This window comes from Episyrphus balteatus, chromosome 2 (assembly GCF_945859705.1).
Source record: "Episyrphus balteatus chromosome 2, idEpiBalt1.1, whole genome shotgun sequence".
Classification (NCBI taxonomy): Eukaryota; Metazoa; Arthropoda; class Insecta; order Diptera; family Syrphidae; genus Episyrphus; species Episyrphus balteatus.
In genome coordinates this window covers 61,978,838-62,004,697 of record NC_079135.1, presented here as the reverse complement: position 1 = coordinate 62,004,697, position 25,860 = coordinate 61,978,838, and the positions used below count along the sequence as shown (strand labels likewise).

General features: G+C 30.6%; 1 protein-coding gene across 4 annotated transcripts in view; it reads right to left on the bottom strand.

Moving 5' to 3' along the window:
* Window positions 1-8,983: 8,983 nt before the first annotated feature.
* Window positions 8,984-25,860, bottom strand: part of LOC129909900 (spectrin beta chain) — a 103,823-nt gene continuing 86,946 nt past the window's right edge. For 2 of the 4 annotated variants that reach the window (XM_055987049.1, XM_055987050.1), the window contains 4 exons: window positions 22,098-22,244; window positions 14,142-14,245; window positions 9,444-9,610; window positions 8,984-9,377 (listed from right to left, as the gene is read on the bottom strand). In XM_055987049.1, coding sequence (XP_055843024.1) covers window positions 9,191-9,377; window positions 9,444-9,610; window positions 14,142-14,245; window positions 22,098-22,244 — 605 coding nt within the window. In that variant the 3' untranslated portion in view covers window positions 8,984-9,190. The remainder of the gene's footprint in view (window positions 9,378-9,443; window positions 9,611-14,141; window positions 14,246-22,097; window positions 22,245-25,860) is intronic. The other 2 variants (XM_055987051.1, XM_055987052.1) reach the window with 1 other exon arrangement.

Below are 25,860 nucleotides of genomic sequence, written 5' to 3'. Positions count from 1 at the left end.
GAGCAAATATTTTAAATAATTTGTGTTTATTTCGAAATAATTTAGGGTTTTGTTTTGAAATTTATTAAACGACAATTAAGATTTTGATTTGATTTTTGAATTAATTCAAGATTTTAATTTAAGATTAAATTATTTTGCATCGATGGTGTTTGAGTTTTGATGAATCTGCTTGCAGGTTGGCATTTATTTTAATTTTAAATTATTGTTGCTTCTGCGGTGCATTGGTTTGGCGATACAAGGCATATTTTTGTGATCAGTCGCTTCATGTATCCGTTTTTTATTTTCACGGCAACAACATAGTTGCTCATCTTTAAGAGGAATCAAATCACCAATCATCTTTATTTGGGTCAATTTTGGACGCTGCTGGATTCGGGAAAACTCGTTTATGCTGTCGGATAGTGGGCATAAGGGTCTCGATCTAAAACACGCTTCTCTTTGCACTAGAAGCGTAGCGAGTTCCTCAAAGGTTAGCCTCTCCGTTCCTACAACGCGTTTCAAATGGTACTTAAAGGATTTCACACCCACTTCCCATATTCCACCCAAGTGGAGAGAAGCTGGGGGAATAAATTTCCAAGTTATACCAGAGTTAGCTAAGGTTGTCGCGCTTTCTTTCCAGATATGGTGATTCAGCATCTTCGCTGCTTCATTGTTAGCGTCAACCAAATTTGTCAGTCATTGTTGACTTGCTGGTACCTTCCTCTTCTTGTGGTAAATTGGCGGAATGCCAATTCTATATAAATGGCCTTCATTGCCAAACAAATGAAGAAAAAATGAAGACAAACAAATAAACAAGTAAAGAAGAAATAATGAAAAGTGTTCGCCAAAACCGGATCGTTTGCATTTATTTCTTTTATATGGTTTAGGTCTTTGTACTTTTCAATGCATTTTGTGCAGTCCGCACTAGGTTTCATGTCGGCATCGGGTTTGCTTTCGAGATGTTGAAATCGTCGAAGAGCGCCTTGTCGGCTGGAACCAATCGCTGTAAGACTTCCACCTTTGAACGGCAGCTTCACTTCATAACGCCCGTCAGGTAAGCGCCTAGTATTTTGTGCAAAATGCTCATCGCAAGCAATGTTGTCAAGGGTTTCATGTATCTGGAACGGCATTTCTTCCATCTCACAAGATTTTTCCATCGGTGAGCTTAACTCCGCAATTTGGAGAAAGCTGCGTACTTGCCGGGGAATTTCCGCTGGAACTTTCCCTAACACAATCCACCCTAATTGCGTATTTTGCGCGATCGGGCCAATACCATTTAGCGGCCTTTTTATTTCTGGTAGAAATATTTGGGCACAAACATCGCTTCCAAGGAACTGGGGTGTAAGGCTGCTTGGCCGACCGCTTAGCGAGGAAAGTATTCGATTTTGCAGGGTGGAAACGTGGCTTGGTGTTGACGGGTAGCTCACTCTTGTTTCGGCCTGCTGCACCAGGATCCTGTTGCCCCACAACCTCAAGGTCCGGAAACGTGTCTCCAAAAATTCTGTGAATTCTTTAAATTTGGGTAAGTCTTTTCGATTCCCTAACTTCTCTTCCCACAGCTTTTGACTAGTGCTGGGAAGTTTCTTGAGAATGAACCAGATCAACACTGTGTCCCAGCTAGACACCGGAACGTCCATGTTTTCAAGAGCAAGGCAGCATTCTCTTGTTGTATACAAAATGTCTTGAAGCCCAGAAGCAGTTTCATGAGTCTGAGAAGGTTGGCAAAAAAGAGTTTGCATTTGGATATGCACCAGAATGCGTTTGTGGTCATAACGCTCCACTAAAAGCTTCCAAGCCTTCTCATAACTAGCTGCTTCCACCGAAATGTTTTGCATAAATCGATTGGCATCGCCAATTAAACACGACTGCAAAAAATGCAGTTTGTCGATATCATCGAGACTCTTATTGTTATGCACGAGAGCTTGGAATCTATCGTGGAAACCACGCCACGTAACATAAGATCCGTCAAACTTCGGTAGATCTATGCGAGGAAGTCGGATTCCAGATTGCGATGACGCTTGCGCCGACGATTGCATAGTACCCCTACTTGAAGGCGCCGCACTGACGGGTGTTGCTTTTGCCATTGCGTCCACCAACTCTGCCCTATATTCGAGCTAAATCTCATATATCTGATCATATACCACCACTAACTCCTCCTTTTTTAAATAATCTTCTAGCATACCGGCACCAATAATTGCTTTGTGATACCCTTTGGATGTCGCCATGTCGTCCTCTAATTTTGCCAAACGACCTGAAGCGTATGCTGGGACCCTTAGCTCTTTCGGTGATTTTTTAAAATTTGTGAGGTCTCTAATAATTTTACTCAAAATACCCTTTTGTAATTCACCATATTTATAATTTTTACTATCAGCCATTTTTATTATAATTTTATGTTTAACTACAGAAAATCCAGAAGATATATTTAATTAAAAGTAATATGTGCAGGACTTACAAATTTGCTGCCGTCTTGTTGAAAGAAAGATGTTGTTGGGGCTCCACTAACGCGCACGGATTTTTAATTTTTATCTTTAAGATATTTTTTTTAATTATAATTTAATTAGATTTTAAGAAAAAGTTTGATTTTATTCACTTATTTAATTGATTATTGTAAATGCAATTTAAATTAATTTGCGAATGTCAATTTGTTCTTGAAAACTGGTTAATTTTTTCTTTTGCACACACAGCACCCACTAAAATGTTTATAATTGTTTATTAAATTTTTATAAGAGTTTGTTAATTGTTCTTAAAAAAGGCTCGAAGGACCAATGTTAACGTCTACTTTTATTAAAAAATAGCAAAAAATGTAAATGTAAAAATTTCCAACTTCTTTAATAATTAAAACACAACCTTTATATTTGAAGTAATAATTTGTAGTGATTTATTAGGTCATAAGACCAATTGTACATTCGATTTGTATAGCAATTTCATTAATTTTATAACATTTTAATTTGTGGAATGTATTTAAATATCATTGCCATGTACCTACGTTAATAATTTAATTTTGATTTAGTACTTTAGTACTTTTTGTGTACTTTTACGTACTTTCGTACATCTAGTATTTTAATAACATATAGGTTAGACCATGTTGCGGCGTGTTACACTATTTTAAAAACACTGTTTAAAAAAAAATAACAAAAAAGTGCAAATTTTTTAAGTAAAATAGAGCTGCATATACAATAAAAATTTTTTTTGGAATACCATTTATACCTTGATTGTCAATATCCATATCAAAACTTTTCACCAAAATCACTTTTATGTTAAAAAAAAACCACTTAGACAGTTCACTTTTTTTTCATAAAAATCGCAAAAACATTCGTGTTTACCCAAATAGTGCAAGTTGCAACTGATGGTCTCGCGAACTGGGTTGATCAATTTATATATAAACTTCACTAAAAAGAAGTCTGGTTATCAACCTGTTATGGAACATAAGCTTAATCCTGGGGGGCAAAACTGAGAAATTTGATTTATGACCACATTTTAGGTCAAAATACCTCACTGTGAGTTGGCACCTTCTATAACTTTGTAGCTTCTAACAGGTATTTTCCTTAGCTTCTTGCTGCTCGGGTTGTTCCGTCGGCTTTGACTATAGAAATTTAACTTTTATTGACAATTACTCATTTTATGGCAAAAACGCTGACAATCGCTCATATTATATGAGAAACAAAACATTCTCCTCCTAGCAAAAAGGAAAGCCCTATACCGTTTAACTTCAACTTTGTTTTTTTTTTATCCGTACATTAACCATCTCATTCTCATCTATAGCCTGGTACGCTGTTTGCGCTAAATTTTAGTCGAGATAAAATTCCCATACAAGTTATCGATAATTTGTATTAGGGATGTTGCGGATGTGGATTTTTTCACATCCGCGGATGCAGATGCGGATTTTTGAAAGTTAACATCTGCAGCTGCGGATGTTTAAGATATTATATACAAAATTAAAATAAATGAATTAAAATAATGATAGTTATAAATTACATTTTAAAAATTTCCTATACAATTTGAAATTCGACTTAAGGCTCTAGTGAAAACGGACTATATTTAAGACTTTTGCATTTTTTCTGTGTTTTGCCTAAAAAAATCAATAACAGACGTATTACTCGGTGTGACTCCCACTAGTACGCGCCATTCACTGGCTCCACCCAACTTCTTTCTTGTCGCGCATCCGCATCCGCATGAAAATCCGCATTGATTATTGCGGACTCGGATGTCCCAAATCATGCGGAAGTTCCGCATTTGCGGATGCGAATATTCGTAACATCCCTAATTTGTATGGAATCCATTTTAGCTCAGATAAAATTTTTCGATAATATGTATGGGAGCTAAAATTTAGCGCGAGCTGCGTACCAGGCTATAGATGGGAATGAGATGGTTAATGTGCGGATAAAAAAAACAAAGTTGAAGATGTCGTCGTCGCAGTGTGGGAATTCGGTCATTTAGCGGAATTAAATTAATAGCGCTTACAGGTTTAACTTTTTGAGAATTCTTTCTTTGCAAGATTAATTATAAATATATCAATAATGAAGTATAATCCTTGTATATAAAAACTATAGTACTATCATGGGTTCCAACGACTGAAGCGCCGTCTGGTTCAAGAGAGCGGACCTATTCATGGAATGATTTTGGCAGGAGTGGGGACTAAGAATAATCAGATAATGAAGGAGTCGTCAAAATATTGGAATATTATTTAAGATATTGGAATATTATTTCAAATTTCAATTCGGGGGAAAGTGACTACATATTTAGCTTTGTAGATAGAGGGAGATAGAAAGATGCATAAGTAGAAATGAAAGTTGTTTATTAAAAATTGAAAAAAAAAAACTAAAACGTACAACCACGGTTGCCCATAAGTAAAAATTTTTTGTTTTCAAATAAATTAAAAAATTTGGAAATAAATACATAGTATAAATACTTTTTTTTTTTAAACAAGACAAATATAAAAAGTCTTACGATAAATAGTAATCGCAAAAATATTTAAGTTTCATAAAACACAGAGTTATAAAATTCCATCAAAATAATGATGTCGAGAAACATTTAATATTTTTGAATTTCATTTAGATTCATTTTTTTGACAGCGAAAATAACAAAACGTAAATTCTGTAGAATATTTTGTTTGAATCTTCTCTCTTTAATAAGTGAGAAGCATTTTTAACTTGTTAGAAAGTAATGAAACATTAAATTTCAAACATGGTCTCGAAAAAATTCGTCAATAATTGCAGTGAATTTGGCATGAGATGATTGTATTTAAGTGTATGTATTTCGCGTTTATAATAATCTGCTTAAATATTTTAGTTCAATTTGACTAATGTGGCAATCACGTTTGAAATAAAATTTAAAATTGTATTCTTCTTTGGAAATGTTTTTTTTTTTTGTTTGTATTCTTCTTTTTGAAATATTTTTTTCTTGTTGCCTAGGTGATTGTTGTCGAATAGAATATTTTGTTTTGAAAACTTGAATACATTTTTGTTTTTGAATTTTTGTTTGATATTTTCTTACGCAATGTTGCAACATTTAACTTAACTCTAATTTATTCATTAATGAAATAATAAAGCGAGTAATGCTCTATTATTATGTACTTTAATACTTAAAAACAAAAGCTTTTGCTTTCTTATTACAGGGCGCTCTACAACTGATTATTCTAGAGAAGTAGATTTTTTTAATTAAAAATATGTATGTACATTGTACACATACAATGTAGTTTTGAACTTTTTTTTTTATTTTAAGATTTTTGTTCAATGTTTCAGGTTTTTATTAATTAATACAAACTTGACAAAAATCATAAAACTTTAAAAAAATATTTAGCATTTTGTTATGTCAAAAACTAATAACCTTCCTTTGAATTTTATGTGCCTCATTGACGCTCCCCCTTATTATTTAGTTTTTAACTTTATTTACTTTATAATTCAAAATGATGCAGTTTAAAACTTGTTTTTATATTATCAATTTGAACTATAAAGTAAAAACTATACTTAAAAAATAATAAGCAATACAAGATAAGTTAAATGTTGCAACATTGCCTTAGAATATAACAAATAAAAGTCCCAAAACAAAAATCTATTCAAATTCGCAAAAATAAATTATTTGATTCAAAAATACTCAAATTACTATCACCTAGGAAACAAGAAATAAACAAAGCGTTGTAAACAAAAAATATTTTGTTTACATTTCTCCTTCCCTATTCCCAAGCAGTCGAAATTCAAATTTCAAACATATGATTTCGGTTTTTTCTCTTTATCCTTTTAAAAAGATGAAAGTATTTTTCTCTTTCTTACACACGTATTTTATTCCTTCATTCTACTTTCAAAAAATTGGAATAAAGCTACCGCAGCGCACCCTAGTTAAAGGAAGCGGACCTAATAAATTCACTTTCATGATAGTACTATAGTTTCTATATACAATGGTATAATAACAATTATTTAATTCTCTCGTCAAATTATTTATGTACAGAGCTCTGAAAGTACCTTTCGGTGGACTCATTTTTCAAGGTACTGTATGGTCACAAAAAAAAAATTTTACCATTTCTTTTTTATAATATTATTAAAAAAATAAGTACAATAATGAGTAAAAGTACGATTAATAACATAATTACACACATTAATTTTTGTTGGTAATATTTATAACTCTTACATACGAAAATGAAATAGAAATAATTTTATATGCATAATTAGGCAATTTTTTGATAAACGGAGTTCGGAAACTACATAAAAGTTAACTGGAAACATTGGGTTTTTTGCCTTTCTTGCAGGACTCATCAAATTCTTTTTTTTTTATCTTTAGATGGTCGGTTATTTCATCTTAGACTATTTACAGTAGTCTTAAATTCTCAATGAGTCGGGAAAAGTATGTGAATTTCAAGCTTCCACAGTTTCGACCGATTTTAGCCTATATTTCACTGAATCTTTAACAAAGCGTTCTAATAGTTGCCATAAATAAATTTATTCTATCTTCAGAAAGCAGCACATTTTCTAAGCCAAGAATTATAAATGACCAAGCACTTGATTATTAACTTAGGTATGCAAATATGAAAACCCTGTTTAAATATCGATAAACGTTATGAAAATTAAAAAATTTTAAATTTTTTATATTTCGTTATTATTACTGAAACACGCTTTATCCGATATAATCTTTTTTTATTCCTTGGTAGTTTTCTTTTTTAATTTTTCAAATTACTTACTACTTTTTTTCTCTTACTCTAAATATTGGATTTGAACACCCTGTATTTCTGTTATAACAATTTTTAAATGAAATTCACTAGCCTATTATTTTTTAAACACCCTGTGAAATAAAAAAGTTCTTAAATTAATAACATAGCTAACCAAATCCTAAGACGGTAGGTCATCTTTTTTTTTGTCACTTAGAAAAATCGAAAAAAAATATATTATAACAAAATTGGGGTGCCAAATTTAAGTGTTTCTTGATAGATAATAAATCAAGCTTTGCATTGAATACTGTCTCTTAGCGGAATAACTAAAGTTTTGCTCTAACAAATGTACAAAAATCGAAAAAAACACATTTTTTTAACTTCAATCACCAAAACAAAAATGTGAAACACCCTGTGAAATAAAAAATTACTTACATAATTATACCTTGATATTAAGGAAATATAAAAAAATAAAACTTCAAACGCACGAGAAAAAATTAAGAGCAAAGTAATCTTTTCCACCAAATATACAGAATAAAAATCACCAAATGCAACTTCAAAGCTGTTTGTTTTTTTGTTTATATGATCCCCACCTAACTTTCTACAATCTATTAGCTTTAAGAAAAACCGGTTTTGGCAACAAACAAGACAAGTCATTTTTCGAATTAAATTCCGCTAAATTCGCGAAATCTCACACTGTTCTTCGTTTCGGTCAGGTTGTAGTGGGAAAAACCGGCCGGTTTAAACCGGTTTCGGTTTTTTACTTCGGTCAATCGGTTTTTTTTTCGGTTTTTTTGTCCTTCCGGTTTAAACCGGTTTTTACAAAAAAACCGGAAGAAAAAAAAAACTTGGAACAAAAAAGGCCCGACGAGTGACGAGACAAAAAACTGAAAACCCTCAAAACTTTCATTCCCTCAACTATGTATATAATTATCAATTTTCATTCATATTTAGCTTAAAATATTCTTCAAAACTCCTATTTAGAGTGAGTTAAGAACTCTTATAGTAAAATCAAACTAAAAAAAACGTTGCTTAGGGATTTCTCGAAAATTTTTGATTTTGGTTGACAAATTAGGTTACATTTTTCTTTTTTGACTTTTTTGTCCGGTCTAACCGAAAGGAAAAAAACCGGAAAAACCGAAAACCGATTTTTGTACCAACAACCGCCATCCCTAGGTCGTGCACTTTTCTATATTATTTTCAGATTTTATGATCGAGTAAAATAAAAAGCCTATTCGGTTACACTCTCAGTTAAGATTAAGAACAGGATTTCCTGTTCTTGAACAGATTCGTGAGAAGTGTCAAAAGCAAAGCTTTCATTTTTTGTTTTGATTTAATTGTGAGAATACTTCTCGTGTGCTCGTGGTTTTTACAACTAAAAACAATTTTTATTATATTTTTCACACAAAAAAAAAAAATAGAAAAAACAAACGAGAATCGATAAATTCATATAATAATTTACAATTTTGTTTTTTTTTTTTTTTTATTTTTAATTGCGAATTGATGTCTAACTGATTGTTCTAACTTTTTCTGACGTTTTTTCACTAAACTGTTCTGTCCTGTCTTGTTCTGATCTAGTTAAATCCTCGTTGAACAGACTTATTTTCAAATGCAACTGTAATTTCTCAACTCTTGCCAAAAGCAGCTTGCAACTTGAGAATCTATTTCAAAATGTCGTTTATATCATTTTTTTTGTCTGCGTTAAACTCGCAGAACCAGATTCACACACATCAACAAAGACCAAAATTATTTAGTTCGGAATTAAGATGGAGATAAATAATGCATTCTTTATTTATATTTTTTTCTATAGTTATTATGTATATTTTTTGTTCTTGTTTTAATAGTATATTCCTACTTGTTTTTATATTAAAATGCTTGAATAGCTATACTTAAAGTAGTAAATAAAATAAACGTCAGCTGGGCAGGCAATAAAATATAATGTAATATTTTTTAGTAAATATGTAGTATCCATAAATAAAATTACAACATTATCAATTATGTTATTTTTTTTTTTTAAATATAGTTTTAAACATCTAAGATTTTTCCATATTGTTTTAAGCTTTCTGTTTATATTATTTACTTTTTCTTAAGGGTAAAAAATGACCGCCGTTTTGGTTCGTCTTTCTGCGATGTTGCTGGAAGAGTTTGGGATCGGCCTTCTGCAATAGCTAATTGGTCGCTCTGTCCTTTTAGTGCGTTCACCCATTGGCTCATTTCAGAGTCATCATGTGCTTGTAATAAAAATTCTCCACCGTTCGAGAGCCTATTTGATAAAAGAGTTTTTGTTTTTAATTTGTAAAAATTTAAAGTATAAATATTTGAGCCGTACTTTATTCGCAAAACATGTTTTTTCTTTGTGTAATCGCTGGCTATGTCTACGGAGGCACCCTGTAAATCCATGGTGGGTTCACCACGGAAAGTAATTTCTGGATTAGATTTGTAACCTTTTTGTTCTTTATAAAAGGTAAGGCGGCCTGCGCGTGCAACCAAGTAAACCTAGAAGAAAACAAATAACATAATAACTTATTTATTATTAATATAATTGGAGCATTTAGATAAATTGCGACGAAAAGTAGATTGCACCTTTTTGATAAAGGCCCAACTATAACACTGGTTTACAAGGGTTTTGTTGCCGAAACAAAAATATACTTTTCTGAAGGTTTTCGGTGTGCTGAACCGAAGTCAGAAACAACTAATCAGCTCCCGTTTTTGAGATATTACAGTTCGAAGAACCCAAAAAAACGTTTTTTTGCATTTTCTGACCTTATTCTTTTGTATAAGGAAAATTTTTTGAGCATAGTTAGTAACGGTTTCTATAAGAACTGTTTTCCATCTTTCGATACCTGTTTAAATCTTTTCAATATCTTTTGTATTGCCTGAGATATTTTAAAATGAAGTAAGTGGGTTTGGCTTCATATGTATATCATAAAGGAGATAATGACCATATAAAATTAATTATAATACCAAACAACTGAGGATATCTCGGGCAAACAAAAAGATATCGGAAAGATTTAAACAGATTTAAAAAGGTGGAAAATAGTTCTTATAAAAACCATTCCTAAATATGCTCAAACAATTTTCCTCATATAAAAGAATAAGGTCCGAAGTACTGCATTTTCTAACGGTAATATTTCAAAAACGGGAGCTGATTAATTTTTTTTGTTTAATTTTGTTAACCAATGTAATAGATATGAGCAATGAGCACGTATGGGCTTATGTCAAAATGAGTGAGTTGTCGAACATACACAATGCGATGCGCATACATATGTGCGCTTCGTTAACTTTCTTTAAGCATATGCCATGCCGTGCGCTCTGAACCGGCATTAGTAAGTTTCTGAGAATAAAATGAAAACAACATGGATGCAAGAGGATGGAAGAATTAAATTAATTTTCACTTAATAAAAATGTGATAAACGAATTGTGGAATAAATAAAAACAGTTTTACAAATATTTTTCTGTAATTCATGAAACAAATTATGGAAAACAAAAATGTACATAAATTGTGACAGAAGGCTATGTGGTGGGCGTTCATTATGGCTACTCCGCATGTTTTCAGAAACAGGACTAAGCAGTTTTATTCGATTTTAACATAAGCCTGAGCAAGCTCCAGCTCATGCATATTATATTTGGGCCTCAAACCTACGTAGTCACAGTTACAATTTGAAGGATGTTTTAAAACAATCGAACCAAAGTTGAAATTTACTCTTTTTCGTTATGCGTTGCTATCTTGTGGTTTTTAGCGCTGTATAAATTCGGGATTACTTTTTAAAAAAAAGGTGAAATTAAAATACTGCGAACATTTGAAGCAACATTTAAAGCGATCTTTACTCTACTCAACTTACTGGAATTGAGAAAAATCTTAACTCGAGCAACGACTTTCATATTCATATTCAAGTATTTTTGTTGCATTAATGATTTTCTCTACCATGGACCATTAATTTTATGTTGCAATAGGGCTTTTAAGCAAGAAGTGCTAAAACGTCAAACTGTCCACTTTGTTGAAGTTGACATTTGTTTTTCCATTAGAAATCACTATAAAGTTATGTTTTTAAACAAAAAAATCAATTTAACAAGAGTCTTTAAACAGTCAGGAACGATTTAGCTTATGAATTCATATGAAAAATAATTAAAAACCCGTGTTTTATAATTTAAAATTTGTATCTGTCATGTTCATCAAGGTCGGGGTTGTCAGATTTGGCTTAGGCATGTTTGGGTTACATCGATATGGATATAAAAGGTGAAACACAATCACGCTTTAGGGCGTCGCTTCGTTGCGTTACGTTGAGAAATCCTCAAAGCGCGCTTCTGTCACTTTGACTTTGAACAGCTGATTGCAACATAAAATCTGCTGTCAAATAAAAAAAAAACACAGTCACTCACAAAATTATTGGGCCAAGTCTTTATCTTGATTTAATTGTGGAAAAATAAAAAAGGATATTAATGTGTTTAAAAAATGCATAGAAATTTGTTTATTCTTTAATCCTATAGTTATAAAACCAAATCAAAATATAAAACCAATCAAAATATATTGTTTTTAACAATAAAACTCAGTCTAAAACATCATTAATTTTTTTTTGTTTTTAATACGTAAATTGTTTTGATTTAAAATATCTCGATGTCGTTTTTTTGTGCAAAAACTATATAGAGAAATTAAAAAACACACATAGTATTGCAATAATTTATTTTTTTTTATTCACATTTGGCGCAATAATAATGTGGGTGACTGTAACTATGTCTGTTAAATGTCAGAAAGCGAGCAAAAGTTCAGTCTGGTTGAACTTTTGCTCGCGTTCTTACGTTTCCTTACGTTTGTCAAAAAAAGCGTACATAAGAAAAGCGTCATTGTGTGAGGATACACAGGTTTAATATAGTTGAACTTTTCGCAGTTGTCAAAATCGACGGCAAAGCGTGATTGTGTTTCACCTTTAAAGGTTTTTGAAACAACTTCTACACTACCGTACTAACCCAAAATTGAGTTAAGGGTATTTTTGACATCCTGAAACAATGCCTCATTTATATGTTTACTAAAAACATCGCATTTCCAATTCCAAGTGGCTCAAAATAGTCAATGAAGATGAGCACAACGATATTAATCCGCTGTATTCTCTAATAGAAAAATGCATTTTTCTAACACTATAGGAATTTAAAAAAAATATTTTTTTTACACATTTGGGAAGCTTGAATATTATATTATTATTGTCTAAAATAAAAAATATATATTTCCTACTAAAAGTTGCTTAAAATCCCTTTGAAACTGAGCACATTAACAATTCTCAACTCTTTCCTTATTCAGTAAAATGCATTTATCTCAAAACTACAAAAATGGATATGCGCCCTTTTTGCTTAGCACGGCAGTACAGTTGTCAATGTGAAACCATTATCAATTTGAAATATTAAGCTTCAAACATCTTACTAATAGCGTTTTCGTTAGTAGTCCGGGACTCTCCGGAATTCATTCGAACGATACTGAAACTGTTCGTTTGGCATTTGTAATTCTGAAAAGAGAAAATTGATTCCCAATTTTGAGGCAGAATCAAAACGAGAATCACGCACACACGTTCACACTTAAGACGTCAAAGTAATGGAATGTTATTGTTTGTTCTTCATTTCTGAATATGAGATTTTCTACTATTGCAAATTAAAAATTATATTGTGATAAATTAAAGAAAACAAAAAAAAAAAACGATAACTTTTTATGGAATAAACAAATTAAACAAAATAAAACTTTCATCAGGCGTTCGCATTATTTGGCGTTTCACAAATACAGAAACCCAACTTCAGAATCAAAAAGAAGTATCCAAGTTTATTCGTTTGAAATTACTGATCAGACAGTCCCGGACCGTTCTAAGAATTACCAAACGAAAACGCTATAATTGTCTCGTAATTTATTATTCTGGTGTCACAATCGCATTATAGAAGAAGATTAAAAAAAAAAAAAGAAATCGCGCAAGCAGCATTTTCGGGTGTCGAACGCAGTATTCTCAATAAAAAAAAATACCCAGTTATTCAGTCTTCGTTTAATTTTGGTTCCCAAAATAATACTTTTTAAATTTTGTCAGTTTTGATTTTTATGCCATACTGCTTTAAGTAATACAAGTAGTCCGGTTAGTGAATTTTGCTTTTCTATTGATGATTTCGTTTTAATTTTTGTACAACTTTTTTTTGTATTGACTCTAATGAAATCTGCTCTTTTTCGATATCGAGAAAGAGCTCGATCCACCATTTTGAATCAGAGATGCATAGGTGCATTTTCTCATATAACTTGGTACCAGTAAATCGTTTAAGATCAAAATTATTGGGTTTCAAAGATACGGATAAAACTTTAATTGAAGGGGCAATTAGGGGGTATGAAAGTTATGCACTTGTAAAGATCAGCAAAAAAGCAACAATGACAAAATTAGTTCATTATGTAACGATTTTCACATAAAAAAAACTAGTTCACTCACCATAATTTTAATTTCAAAAAATCTTGTTTAGAAAAAATATATTGATGTTAGAAAAACACTAAAAATCGAAACTTTTCCAAAATCAAAAAAACAACTACAAGCATTTACAAACAAAAATCGACCTTGAAATTTTTACTTTTGGCCTATGGGAGGAACCACTGCCGGCAGTTGTACGCCCAGCAATTTAATCACAATGTTGGAAACGTTCAAAATCTATTAGAGTAAATTGAAGGCACTGAGATAAATATGTTTCATATTACAGCAAAAAAGAATTTTTGATTTCAATTTAAACATCTGTTTCCAAAGACCTTAGTGTAGGAGTTTAACATCTCAAATACTCATCTCAGAAAGAAAATGTTATGGATTTTAGCTTTTTCGGAACGCACGGACACATGTGTACTATCAAAAGTTACACAATTTTCTTGATTAAGGCTGCTTTAAATCCTTAACCAATTACAAAATATGAAATTTCTGACATTTCATCACCTGAATTGCGTCTTAATATAGGTTAAGCCAATTAATATTTCATAAATGAATTGCCGTGTACCTTTCAAATGTAAATTTTTTTTTTTTTCACTTACCTTATCCCATGATCGGTTTGAAGCCTTCTTTGTGGTTGACTCCCATTCATGTTTTCTAGTTAGATAACCTTCAACACCTTCCTCAAAAGCTTGGCTCGTACGTTCTTTTAAAAAAGAAGAGAAAAGATATTGTAATATAATGGCTTTAAAATAAGGTTAATACTAGTTTTTTATGTTTAAACTATGCATGTCCACAAACAACTGTCTAAATTTTTTTAAAAATACAAAAGACAAAAAGATACGCATCTTATACTCATACAACTTTTATTTTTAACAATTCGTCGGCGGAAAGCAAAATTGTTCTAAGTTTACTTTTTACCGAAAATGAGATAATGATGCAGTTTTACTAATTTCCGAATTTGAAAAGCGTTTTTGTCTCAAAAATTTCCCCAGCAGATAATATATTTTAATGGGACATCCAACAATAAAGACAGGTAAGTAGCCTTCTGAAAATGAGACCCGAGTATTCTTCTTGATTGTTCTAAGTCCCATCATATTTTGTTCTTCGTCCACTTTTTAATTAATGGAAGTGCGTACTTGTATAGGAATTGTTCTATATACAATTTTGGGTTATTAGTTTTTAAAAATATTAAAAAATAGTATGTTTTTACTAATTAAGTAAGTTTGTATTATTTCTTCAAAAGCAAAGAACAAACTTTATAAAAAACACAACTTGAACTACCGACGCCCATAGGAGTATTTTCATCAAAAACCTGGCCATAATTATTTTTCGTGGTTTTGGTTATTATTTCTGTTTATAATGAGTATTCCTACAAGAAAATACAATGTTTTTGTTATTTTTATTTTTTTACCAAAAACTAAAAAAATTGATTAATGGCCTGTACTCCGCCTGTCGACATTATTTTTCTCAAATTTTTTTCCTCATCCCTAATACGCAATTCTCAGTTTCTTTTCTCTCTTCCCCAACCTTAATTAAGATCACCCAAAATAAAATACACTAATAATATCAGTAAATTTAATTTAAAAATAAAAAACGTTGCATAAAGTAAGGAGTATTTTCTATCAGAAAGTGAAAAACTAATTGATCCTCAATTCTCTAAAGAGCACCCAATTTTTGTTGCATTGTGTTAAAGAATATACAGGGTGTCCCAAAAGTAATGAATCAAACGAAATATTCTGATAGGCCAACTTTAGGAATTTGGTAACTTGTTCATCCCAAATCCTTACGGTTTTCGATTTAAAGCAGTTTTTGTGAAATTTCTAAAAATCCCGACTTTGCAACAGTATTTTGCTTCTTCCGCTCATAATTGATTTTTGTTTTTCACAATTCTTTCACTTAAAGATTGCCTAATAATAAGAAATAATTGATTAATCAAAATATTTTTTATTTCATACGCCATTTTGCTGCAAATTAATTAACAGTTGCATGTATTATAAAAACTCAATTTCTTACTTTTATTTCAGAGCAACACCCTGAAAAAAATTTGTATGGTGTGGCACTGGTTTATTATTTTGAAAACTTGCCGTGTTATTGCAGTCTTCAAAAATGTATAAAAATTTCCAAAGTTGAAATTAGAACGAAAGATATTACAATTTGAATGCAAAAAACAGGGCTTTTCAGAGAAAAATAACAAAGAAAAATAACAAAGAAAAATAAACACAAAATAAACACATTTTCTCGACTGTTGTTTGTTTATTTCTTTTTGAATAAAAGCCTCGATTTTTGTTTGTTATTTTGCTCTGAAAACCTCTGTTTTATAATAATAACCATATTTTAGCTGTGTTTCGTTTGTTGAAACAAGTAAATTAAACTACAATTATTAGATGCATTTGAAGAAATTTACATAAATAGAACAAAAATAAAATATTTGAACGATCTTTGTTGCAAAAATTTTTAGAACCACTTTCGACCAAAGAAATATTTGAGACAAAATTCTAGATGCATTTATTCACTTTTACTTTATCATATTTTTCGTTTATAACCTTTAAAAAATTATTGTTAAGAAACTTTTTTAAAAAATTTTCATGAAAAAATTATTTAAATAATTTTTAATTTTTGCTAAACAATCTGAAGATGGGAATTGTTATCCCTGAAAACGTTAATTGTTAAAACTAAAAGTTGTATGAGCAAAAGAAGTTTATCTTTCTGTCTTTTGTATTGAAACTCATACAGTTCCTGAACGTATTTTTTACGTATAATTAATTTTTTGAAAAAATATAAAATTTATAAGAGGTAGGAAATTTAACTTTATTTTAAATCTAGCAATACATATACAAAACTGACAACTATGTATTACATATACTATACTAACCGACAACAATTTTTTTTGTTTAATCATGCGAAGATGAGTTTCCAGTTTATTTTTTGAAGTGCATCCAATAAAAAAAAATATCCCTCATTTACCTACTTGAAGACTGTCATATTTCAAAAAAATTGGTTTTTCAGGAAACGAGTTTTAAATTTAGTATTGATCTATTTTTGTACGTAAAGAGTTAGTTTCTTAAACAAAACTAGTGCTCCTTTTTCGTCAGTTTTTAAAGCTAAAAAATTACTTTCTGTAGGATTAAATATTTATTCCAATAACTTCTGCATTAATAACTCAAAATCCGTGATTTTTGAGTTATAACAATATTCAAGTAAATGAGCGATATATGTAGGTATATTAAAAACTCATCTTATTTTTTTATACCACACAGGGCTTTTGTTTATAATATTTACCAATTTGCAAAAATCAGTTGGTTTAAACAAAATGAAAAATACAAAAATGAACAGTTACTTGTTAAAAAAAAAAACGATTTTATCAACAGAGTTAATTTTCTATTTCTAACGTAGATTTATAAAAATTATTTCGGCAGTATTTTAAGAGCCGTTTTCTTCACAAAAAGTTGAAGTCAACTTGAGGATTATTATTCTCAACTTGAGATTTTGTTTTTCTTCGCTAAAAGTTGGCAGTTTCAACTTTTGATTCTCAACTCTCGAGGTGATCAACTTCTGGTTTGCTCAACTTTCGAAAATAGTAGAAGTTGAGGGAGCAAACCTGAGAGTTTTCTGTGAAATGTCATATTTTTTTCTTCTTTTTGATGCTAAATCGTGGGAAAAGCTCTTTTATTTCTGTTTTCGTGGACAAATTGAGAATTAAACTTATGGAAACATATTTTCCAATCGCAGAATATTTTTATTTATTAAAACATTGTCATACACATTTTCCACCGATTTTTTTTTTACATCCTGTCAACATCTGTCTTGCGCACACACACACACACACACACACTTTTAAACAAAAAAAAATTATTCCTTTGAAATTCATTTTTACAGAAAAAAAAACAAAGCAAAATGCATTTAAATTTATTACTAAGGCCGTGTGCGAATTGCATTAAAATGTTGGTTAAAATTTCAACCACGATTAAAATTTGACGTTTGGTTAAAAAATCGATCAAATTTATTTTTTGCTGTGCGAATTGGGTTAAAATGTATTAAATGGGACTTTTTTCTTGGCACTATTTTGATCAAAATTCCCTCAAGATAAAACAAAATTACCCTCAAAAATGGTTTTTCATTTATTCAATTAATTATTTTTTAAAACAAAACCCAGCTGAAAATATATAAAGTTAAATATTCTAGTATATTCTAGATATTTAATACAGTAGACTCTCGCTAACTTGAACATACGATAACTTGAACAATCCAATAACTTGAACATCCTATTTTCTTGAACTTTTTTATTGCTGACTCTATAAGTTGAATAATTAAAGTATTTGAAGCTCTGTAACTTGATCAAAAAAAAATGTATTTCAACAGAAGTTGGAATTTCTTCAATGTAGGTTACTATGTTCGTAATCATGTTTTGCGTCATTTACATTAATTTATAATAACAAATTGAATTCAAAAACCAAGATTTTTTCATATGTTCCAGTAACTTGAACAATCCAATAACTTGAACAGGCCTGGTTTTGTATGTGTTCAAGTTAGCGAGATTCCACTGTATCTAAGAAATTCTCAATTTCACATTCTTTTCTTTATTTTAATCGATAATTTTCCAATTCATTACTATCAAAAAGACATTTTTAATTCAGTCTTCGAACACTTATTCAGAGCTCACTAGCTGCCAACAAAATAGAAATATAAAAAACAAACAACCAATTTGTACATTTTCAAGATGATACATACATTTACATTTCTAAAAAAATCAACGCATTATAACAAAAATAATTTCAAATCTATCTTGATCTTTCTATCTTGAGAAACGTCAAATTTTAATCACTAGAGTCAAATTTTACCCTGCTCCGCAGCTGGGTAAGTTTTAACCCATTTTATTCATCACGCTAGTGTCAAAATTTAACCAAACGTCAAATTTTAACCAACATTTTAACGCAATTCGCACACGGCCTACAGAACTTCAATTTAAATGACATACTCGATTGCTTTTAAAATTTGAAACTGACAATATTAGTATAAACCGTCACAAATATCCCAGGGATATTTCTCAACTCGAGAGTTGAGAAAAAAAAGTGAAGGAAACAAATGTTCAACTTTTGTTAACCTTCGAGTTGAAGTCAACTCTCAAGTTCGCCAACTCTCGAGTTTGCTTCAAGTTGAGCAATAGTGAAGAAAATGGCTCTAAATTGGCCAACTAAATTGAATATAAACGGAGATTTATATGAAAGTTCAAAGTACATAATCTTAAAAAAAGTGCAACAAACTTACAAATAATGTAATATAATTAACAATCCAATAAACAAAGCCATATTCTTAAAATATGGCAATTTAGCTGCAACTTTTAAATATTTTTCATTCATTAATTTGAGGAGGAAATACAAAAATGGGAAATAAAGTGTATGTTTCAGAGAAAAAAAAACCAGCAAAGTTGTTGTTATTTTAAACAACAAACGTAGTAAAAAGTATTTTTGTTGTTTGATGTTTTAAATTTGTTTACTCATGATGTTGTTGTCACTCTTTTTCTTGTATGAGATGATTAGTTTCAAAGGTCAACAAATTTAAGCTTTGAAATCCTGTGATGGAATAGAGCTGATGTTTCACAAGTTAAAAAGTTTTTTTTTAAGATTTAAATTGCTGCAGATGTAATCTTTAAATGTAGAAATGAATGGCCGACATCGGAAACAAAAAAAAAAAAAACAAATTTTATTAGCTCTATATAGTAAATCCTAGTTCAGTCAATAGGAAAAAATCTGAACAAGTTGTGACGTCAGCTAAATTTGGATGCAGTTTAAATAAATTTAATAAACATTACATTATAAACATTACATAATGACATTGTAAATTAATTGAAAATTCATAGATTGCTGTCTAAAAATAAATATGCTAGTCATTACAATACTTATGCCATTTTAACGCAAAATGTGATACGGGTTAGTCAGATAGAGATCATATTTTTTATTTATCGGTTGAAACTTTACTGTTAGTATTTTTTGTTCAAATAAATACTTTAACCATTCGAATTTTAATCTAACAAGACGTACACCCTTAACTACTTTATTTATTGATTCACTGGGAATTCGTCTAATTATTATTTTTTGGGATTACTAGCGGTGGCAAATACAATTGGAAATTCTTTTTTTCAGTTTTGTGTACTAACTTTGTCGAAATATCTTAAATGATTATTTTCTTAACCATTTAAAGGGAATGGCGCAATTGAATTATTATTTTCTTATAAAAATGTGGTTACATAAAAAACATAGGAAATTGCATAAGTAGGGTTGGTCAAAAACGGTTTTTTTTTCGAATTTCGAATCCTAATAGTGCGGAAAATTTGCGAATGGTGAAGACTAAGAAGAGTTTAATAATCAAAATCGGTTAATATCTTCTGCTTCAAGTTCAAGCCTGAAGCTTGAAAAAAAAATGTTTTAAAATTGTATTTTTAGGAAAAAAAATTGACCACCATAACGCCTTATTTTTTTTATTATAATAGCTTTAAATAACTCTTTTATGGGCTAAATATTAAGTAGAAAATTAAATTGTTCAAAATTGGGTAAGGACTTCCGGACTTCTGGGGTTTTGAAATTTTGTCGAAATAATACAAGATATTTAAGATATTTTATCATTTTTATAGATTATTTGGTAAGTTTTAATTTTTACCAATTAAGAAGAAAAAATTAAGATGGCACAACAAATTACTTTCATTTATGAATTCGCTGAAGATTTAAAAATCTGTTAGTGAAGTTGACATTTAAAATTTACATTTATAAAAGATCAATTTCGCACATTCATTCTTTTGGTATAAGTATACATTTTCTTAAACGAACTAAAAATCGATAATATAGGAGGGAAGAAAAGACTTTCATTATTATTAATACATTGTTTTAAAAAATTTTAATAAATATTTTCTAATACAATTTTTTTTGTAAGACTATCATTATAGACCAGTGCCAAAGCCTTCAATAACATTTAAAAGAAAACAAAAATCATAGTAGAACGAAACCCATTGGAAAAGGAGGTGAATATGATAAAAATGAAAGGAAAAATAAATTACGGGTGAGCCAAGTTCGGAAAGTGGGTGGGTTGAGTTTTTAAGGGTAAAAAATGGTATATCTCGATTTCCGGCAAAACTACAAGTCAATCAATCAATCAATGTAACATGAAGTCTTACGGGTTTTTGAGTATGTAATTAAAGTGTACATTTTAATAAATAGGCATTTTTTGAATTTTACGAGAACATGTACTATAGTATACTAATGTAAATTTTTTTACACCATCAGAACGTGAGATTTTAACGAACGAAATGCCCACAGACTTTTTTGAAAAAAGCTGATATTTTGACACGTGAATTTTCGATTGAAAATTAGTATGTTTTTTTGATATTAAGACAAATTAAGTTGAAAAAATAAATATTTTAAATCAAATAAATTACAGTGTATTTGGGACATAATAAGGTAAGTTTTTACAAAATTTTTCCTTTCATTTTTATCATATTCACCTCGTTTTCCAATGGGTTTTATTCTACTATGATTTTTTTTGGTTTCAAAAACTATCGACCCTGGTCTATTATATTAAAATTTAAAAAAAAAAACTTGAAACTTTATAGTCGGAGAGGCGACCGTCGAGTTACTTAGCTCATAAGGTTAGATGTTAAAATTAGTGTCAAATGAAAGATAAGTTGATACTGAAAATAAAAAAATAGGGTTGCCACTTCTAAAATGGGAACTTCCATGTGGCAACCCTATTTTAAAGGAAAAATTGTCACATAACTAATACATTCATATCTTTGTTGTTTGGCCAGATACAAATATTTTTGAAATGTCAAACGAAAGTCAAAATAGTAAAATAAAAATAATAAAATAATATAAAAAACGTAACCCTACAAATGTGGCAACCCCATCCAAATGAAAACAACACTGACAAAAATCTTCTTTGAACAAAACAGTATAACTTTTTATGCACTAGAAAGCTAAACTGTACACCATATTTAAGATAATACTCTCTTCTATCTAAAAAATGTATACCTAAAAAAAAGTGATTTTAGTGTTTTTTAGCATTTCGATAGGGTTGCCGAGTACTTGTCTGCATTTGCGAGGTGGCACCCGACATTTTAAAGATAGAAGAGAGTATTATCTAAAATATGGGGTATAGTTTAGCTATCTAGTGCATAAAAAGTTGTACTGTTTTGTTAAAAGAAGATTTTTGTCAGTGTTATTTTCATTTGGATGGGATTGCCACATTTGTAGGGTTACGTTCTTTATATTATTTTATTATTTTTTTTTACTATTCTGACTTTCGTTTGACATTTCAAAAATTTTTTTATCTGGTCAAACAACAAAGATATGAATGTATTAGTTATGTGACAATTTTTCCTTTAAAATAGGGTTGCCACATGGAAGTTCCCATTTTAGAAGTGGTATCAGTATCAACTTATCTTTCATTTGACACTAATTTTAACCTCTAACCTTATGAGCTAAGTAACTCGAGGGTCGCCGCTTGGACTATTAGCAAATGTAAAGATTCATAAGTTTTGTTTAATAATTGTTTTATTAAAAAAATACCTTCATCGTCATCTGAACCAAGTTTTGAGGAACTACGCTTCCATCTAAAACTTCTAAATGGACTTTTTGAACGCGAACGGCTTCCAATTCTTATAGTTCCCCCAACACTGTGACGTTTTATGCGCGGTTTGGATTCCGAAAGAATTTCTGTTTAAATAATTTTATTTGAGTTTTATCGAATATAAAATATATTTATTTTTATTCCAACTTTGTTGGTGTTAATATTGAAATCCTTGAAGGGAACCTTTTTGAGTTAAATTGAAATTTTTTTTTTATGAAATAAAGTTGAATTATAATTCCGAAACCATATTATATAGAATAAATTTAATTTGCCCAGAAAGTTCAGATTTTATTTTTAATATTTCATGAAAACCGACACCACAAGCGAATTTTATACAGCTTCAATATTTTTATAAATAGATTACAGCTAAGCAAAGTTCAAAAATGAACTTAAGGGCCACAATTGAAGTTCTAATATATTGGCAAAATAATAAACAAACAAAAAAAAAAACATTCTGACTGAGAAATTGTTTTTAACCGAAACTTGAAAGTTTTTTTTTTAGGTTTTTATATTTTTCTACACTACCGGTAATAGAAAACAATTAAATTAACTATTATTCGTTTTTAAATCTCATCTTTTCATTCCTTAAAAATTATGACATAAAAAATCGCTTATGTTCGAACGTCAGAATCTCTGATCTTGACGTCAATCCAACCGCCTAGGCGCGCCTGTGAGAACCCGCTGTACGCGCGCCGACTATTCTGCAATCTCGCCAACGATAGCTGCCAGGAAACTCGGAGCTCACATTCGGAAATAGTATGAGTTCTACAGTTAATGGGGTATCCGGATCAACTCATCCTAGTCGGAACTATTGGGACCAAGACGAGCAGGGAGACGAGGCATTCGATCAGCTGGAAGCTGTATAAGCATCACGTTGACACTTCCAGATGGAAATAAATTGCCAGTCAAAAGGAACACCAAATACCTAGGAATCAACTTTAACGAGCTCCTGAGATTCAACATTCACTCTCGTTTGGTCATCAGAAAAGCCAACATGACTTCCATCGCCTTCACCCCCTGATGAAAAGAAAAGGATGAAAGGATAAAGTCAACCAACGAAAATATTGATCTACAAGCAGCTGCTGCGACCAGTCATTGTCACACTATCACACTATCTCCAAGACAGCCATGTAGGAACTACAAATGTTCCAGAGCGACAGCGGCAGAAGTACTACAGCAACAAGCGACTTTTCGAGTAGGCAAGAATCAAACTATTAGATAAGTATCTTCTGCAATCAGCGAAGAAATTTGTCGGAAGCAGCGCCAACGTAGTATGTTGGCGATGCTTCCGTTTGGTTTAAATGAGTAAAAATGGAGCTTTGAAATAAAAACGGCACCGGCTTCTTTTTAAAGATGGCGGCTGTTAGCCTAGGCTATTTAGTTTAAAACTTGTTTCAGTATTTTTTTCGTTTTTTAAGAGAAACTTTTCGTTGGTCGTTGATTTTACAAGAACTATTTTTCAGGCCATTAAAAACAGCAAAAGAGTTGGTATTAAATATTCTTCTATGCAATAGACCAAAGATAATGGCTGTCCGTCCATCCATTCGATCCGTATTTATAAAAATACACATACACAAAGCCATAAGGATGCGAATATTTTTTTTTCTGTCATAATCAGTTTATATTAAATCAATACCTCGAGGTCTGTTTACTTAAAAAGTCTAAAACTAACCAATTATTACGATTTTATCGAATTTTAAATAATTGCTTTCAACTAAAAAAGTCAAAAATATAGAAAAAGTGCTGATTTTTGAAAAGGTACATTTCAGTCGTTTCTTGACAAAAAAAACTTAAAAATTGCATAATATCAAAGGATTTTACCTTTGCTTTACAAAGTTTGGACGTACCGTACGTACGTTAATTTTTTAACTTTTTTTTCATTGATTTTAGGTTAGAATTTTAGTCAAAAATAATTGATACAAATTTAAATAGATTACAAACCTTTGAAAATAAATTATTAAGATCATTTGTAAATGCGCCGTGGTATATAAGAAACGAAGATCTTCACAGGTATCTTGGAATCCCCACGGTTCGCGAAGAAATAAAAACTATTGCCCAAAAACATCAAAAACGGTTAGTCGAACATACTATACTCTGGTCCGATAAAAATTGGCAGTACATTTAAAACACAGCCCGACCCCAAGCAAGGGTAAACTATTTTTCCTGTTGAAATGTTAAAATGCATGTCAAAATGTTGACATTAACAGTTTTCCTTCATACACAAAATAAAAAACAAAAAGCCACCAACCAACACCACGACAACACATAATGCTTTTTTTCATTTTAAAAACTTGAAAAAGCATTAATCCTGAAAGCTCTTTCAGAAAAATAATAGAAAAAGGAGTAGTTTATGAAGGAAGTTTACCAATGGTAACTCTTATGTATTGTAAATACTTTTAATAAAAAAGTTTTATCATTGAGTTTCATTCTGCCAAAGATCGTGTGGCAGATCGGTCATAGGAGGGTGTACTTCGCTTAGTAAAGAAATTACAACAACAATGCCATGGCGCGTCTGTGGTTTTCTTGTGTGTTTCAGGGGCATATTTTTCGTGAATTGCTTTTTCTTTTTGGCAGTCGTTAGGTCCCACTGATTTTGAAAAAGCTCTCCCATAAGGCCTGTACTGCCAATTTTTATCGGACAGAGTATAATAGAACAATACTAGAAATACTCGACGAGACAAACTTAGTACGACGTTTGCGAAGGACTAAACCTTCCGATTTGGTACAGTGAAATTTTTCAATTTAATTCCTTTATTTCAAAATATCGGCATTGATTAATATAAATTTAAATGTTTTAGAGATTTTATTTGTTTAACTTCCTTTAAAGTATTTTTTGATAACAAAATTTAAACCATTACTTAAATGATTTAATTTAAAACAAATGTTATTTATTTATTTTTAAATATCATCAGTAGGAACTTTCATCGGAAAGTTACCTACAACACATAACTTAACTTCGAGAAAGATAAACTGCTAGATAAGTTCCATCTGAACTTAGTTGCAACCGGGAGGAGGAGGTGGTTTTAGTGGTTAAGAGTCCCACATATCTATGAGCACGCGTTTTCCGGGCCTCATAGAATCTTTTGAAGATTTCAACACCTACCCACGGACAAAAAAAAAAAAAATAATAATTGAAGGGTCTAGAAAAACGGCAAATGTCCACTTCTTGTCAAAAATAAGCTAATGATGAGGTCTTGTAGAATCTACTGAGCACTATTTAATGGGATCCTTACTTTTATGAAACAAATTTAAGCCTTGCCGAAAAAAAAAATACAATTTGTGCTTTAAGTACTAAGTTGTATGGAGAACAATATTTTAAAATGCGTTTTTCTCGAAATGAGTTGGAATGGACTTATGCTGTTTTTCCCCTGGACCCTTCAATTTTTAAAATTTTGTAACCATCTTAAATTGATAGAAAATTTAATTTTCTATGAAAAATTTCTCTGAACCATTTCAAAATTAGGCTTGGTTTTCGAGTTATATCAAAAAAATTGAAAACCGACCACTGTTGCCGTTTTCTCAGAAATGCACCAATGGTTTTAGTAGCACTTTTGGCTGGAGTATTCTTTTATGCCAAGGAATCATATTCTCTTGAATCATAACTCTTGAAAAAATTTGTTCTATTTTTGCTCTGGAGCTTCGGTCTATTAAATAGACTATTATCTTTACTATGAAGCATAATAAGCGTTATAAACAAGTATT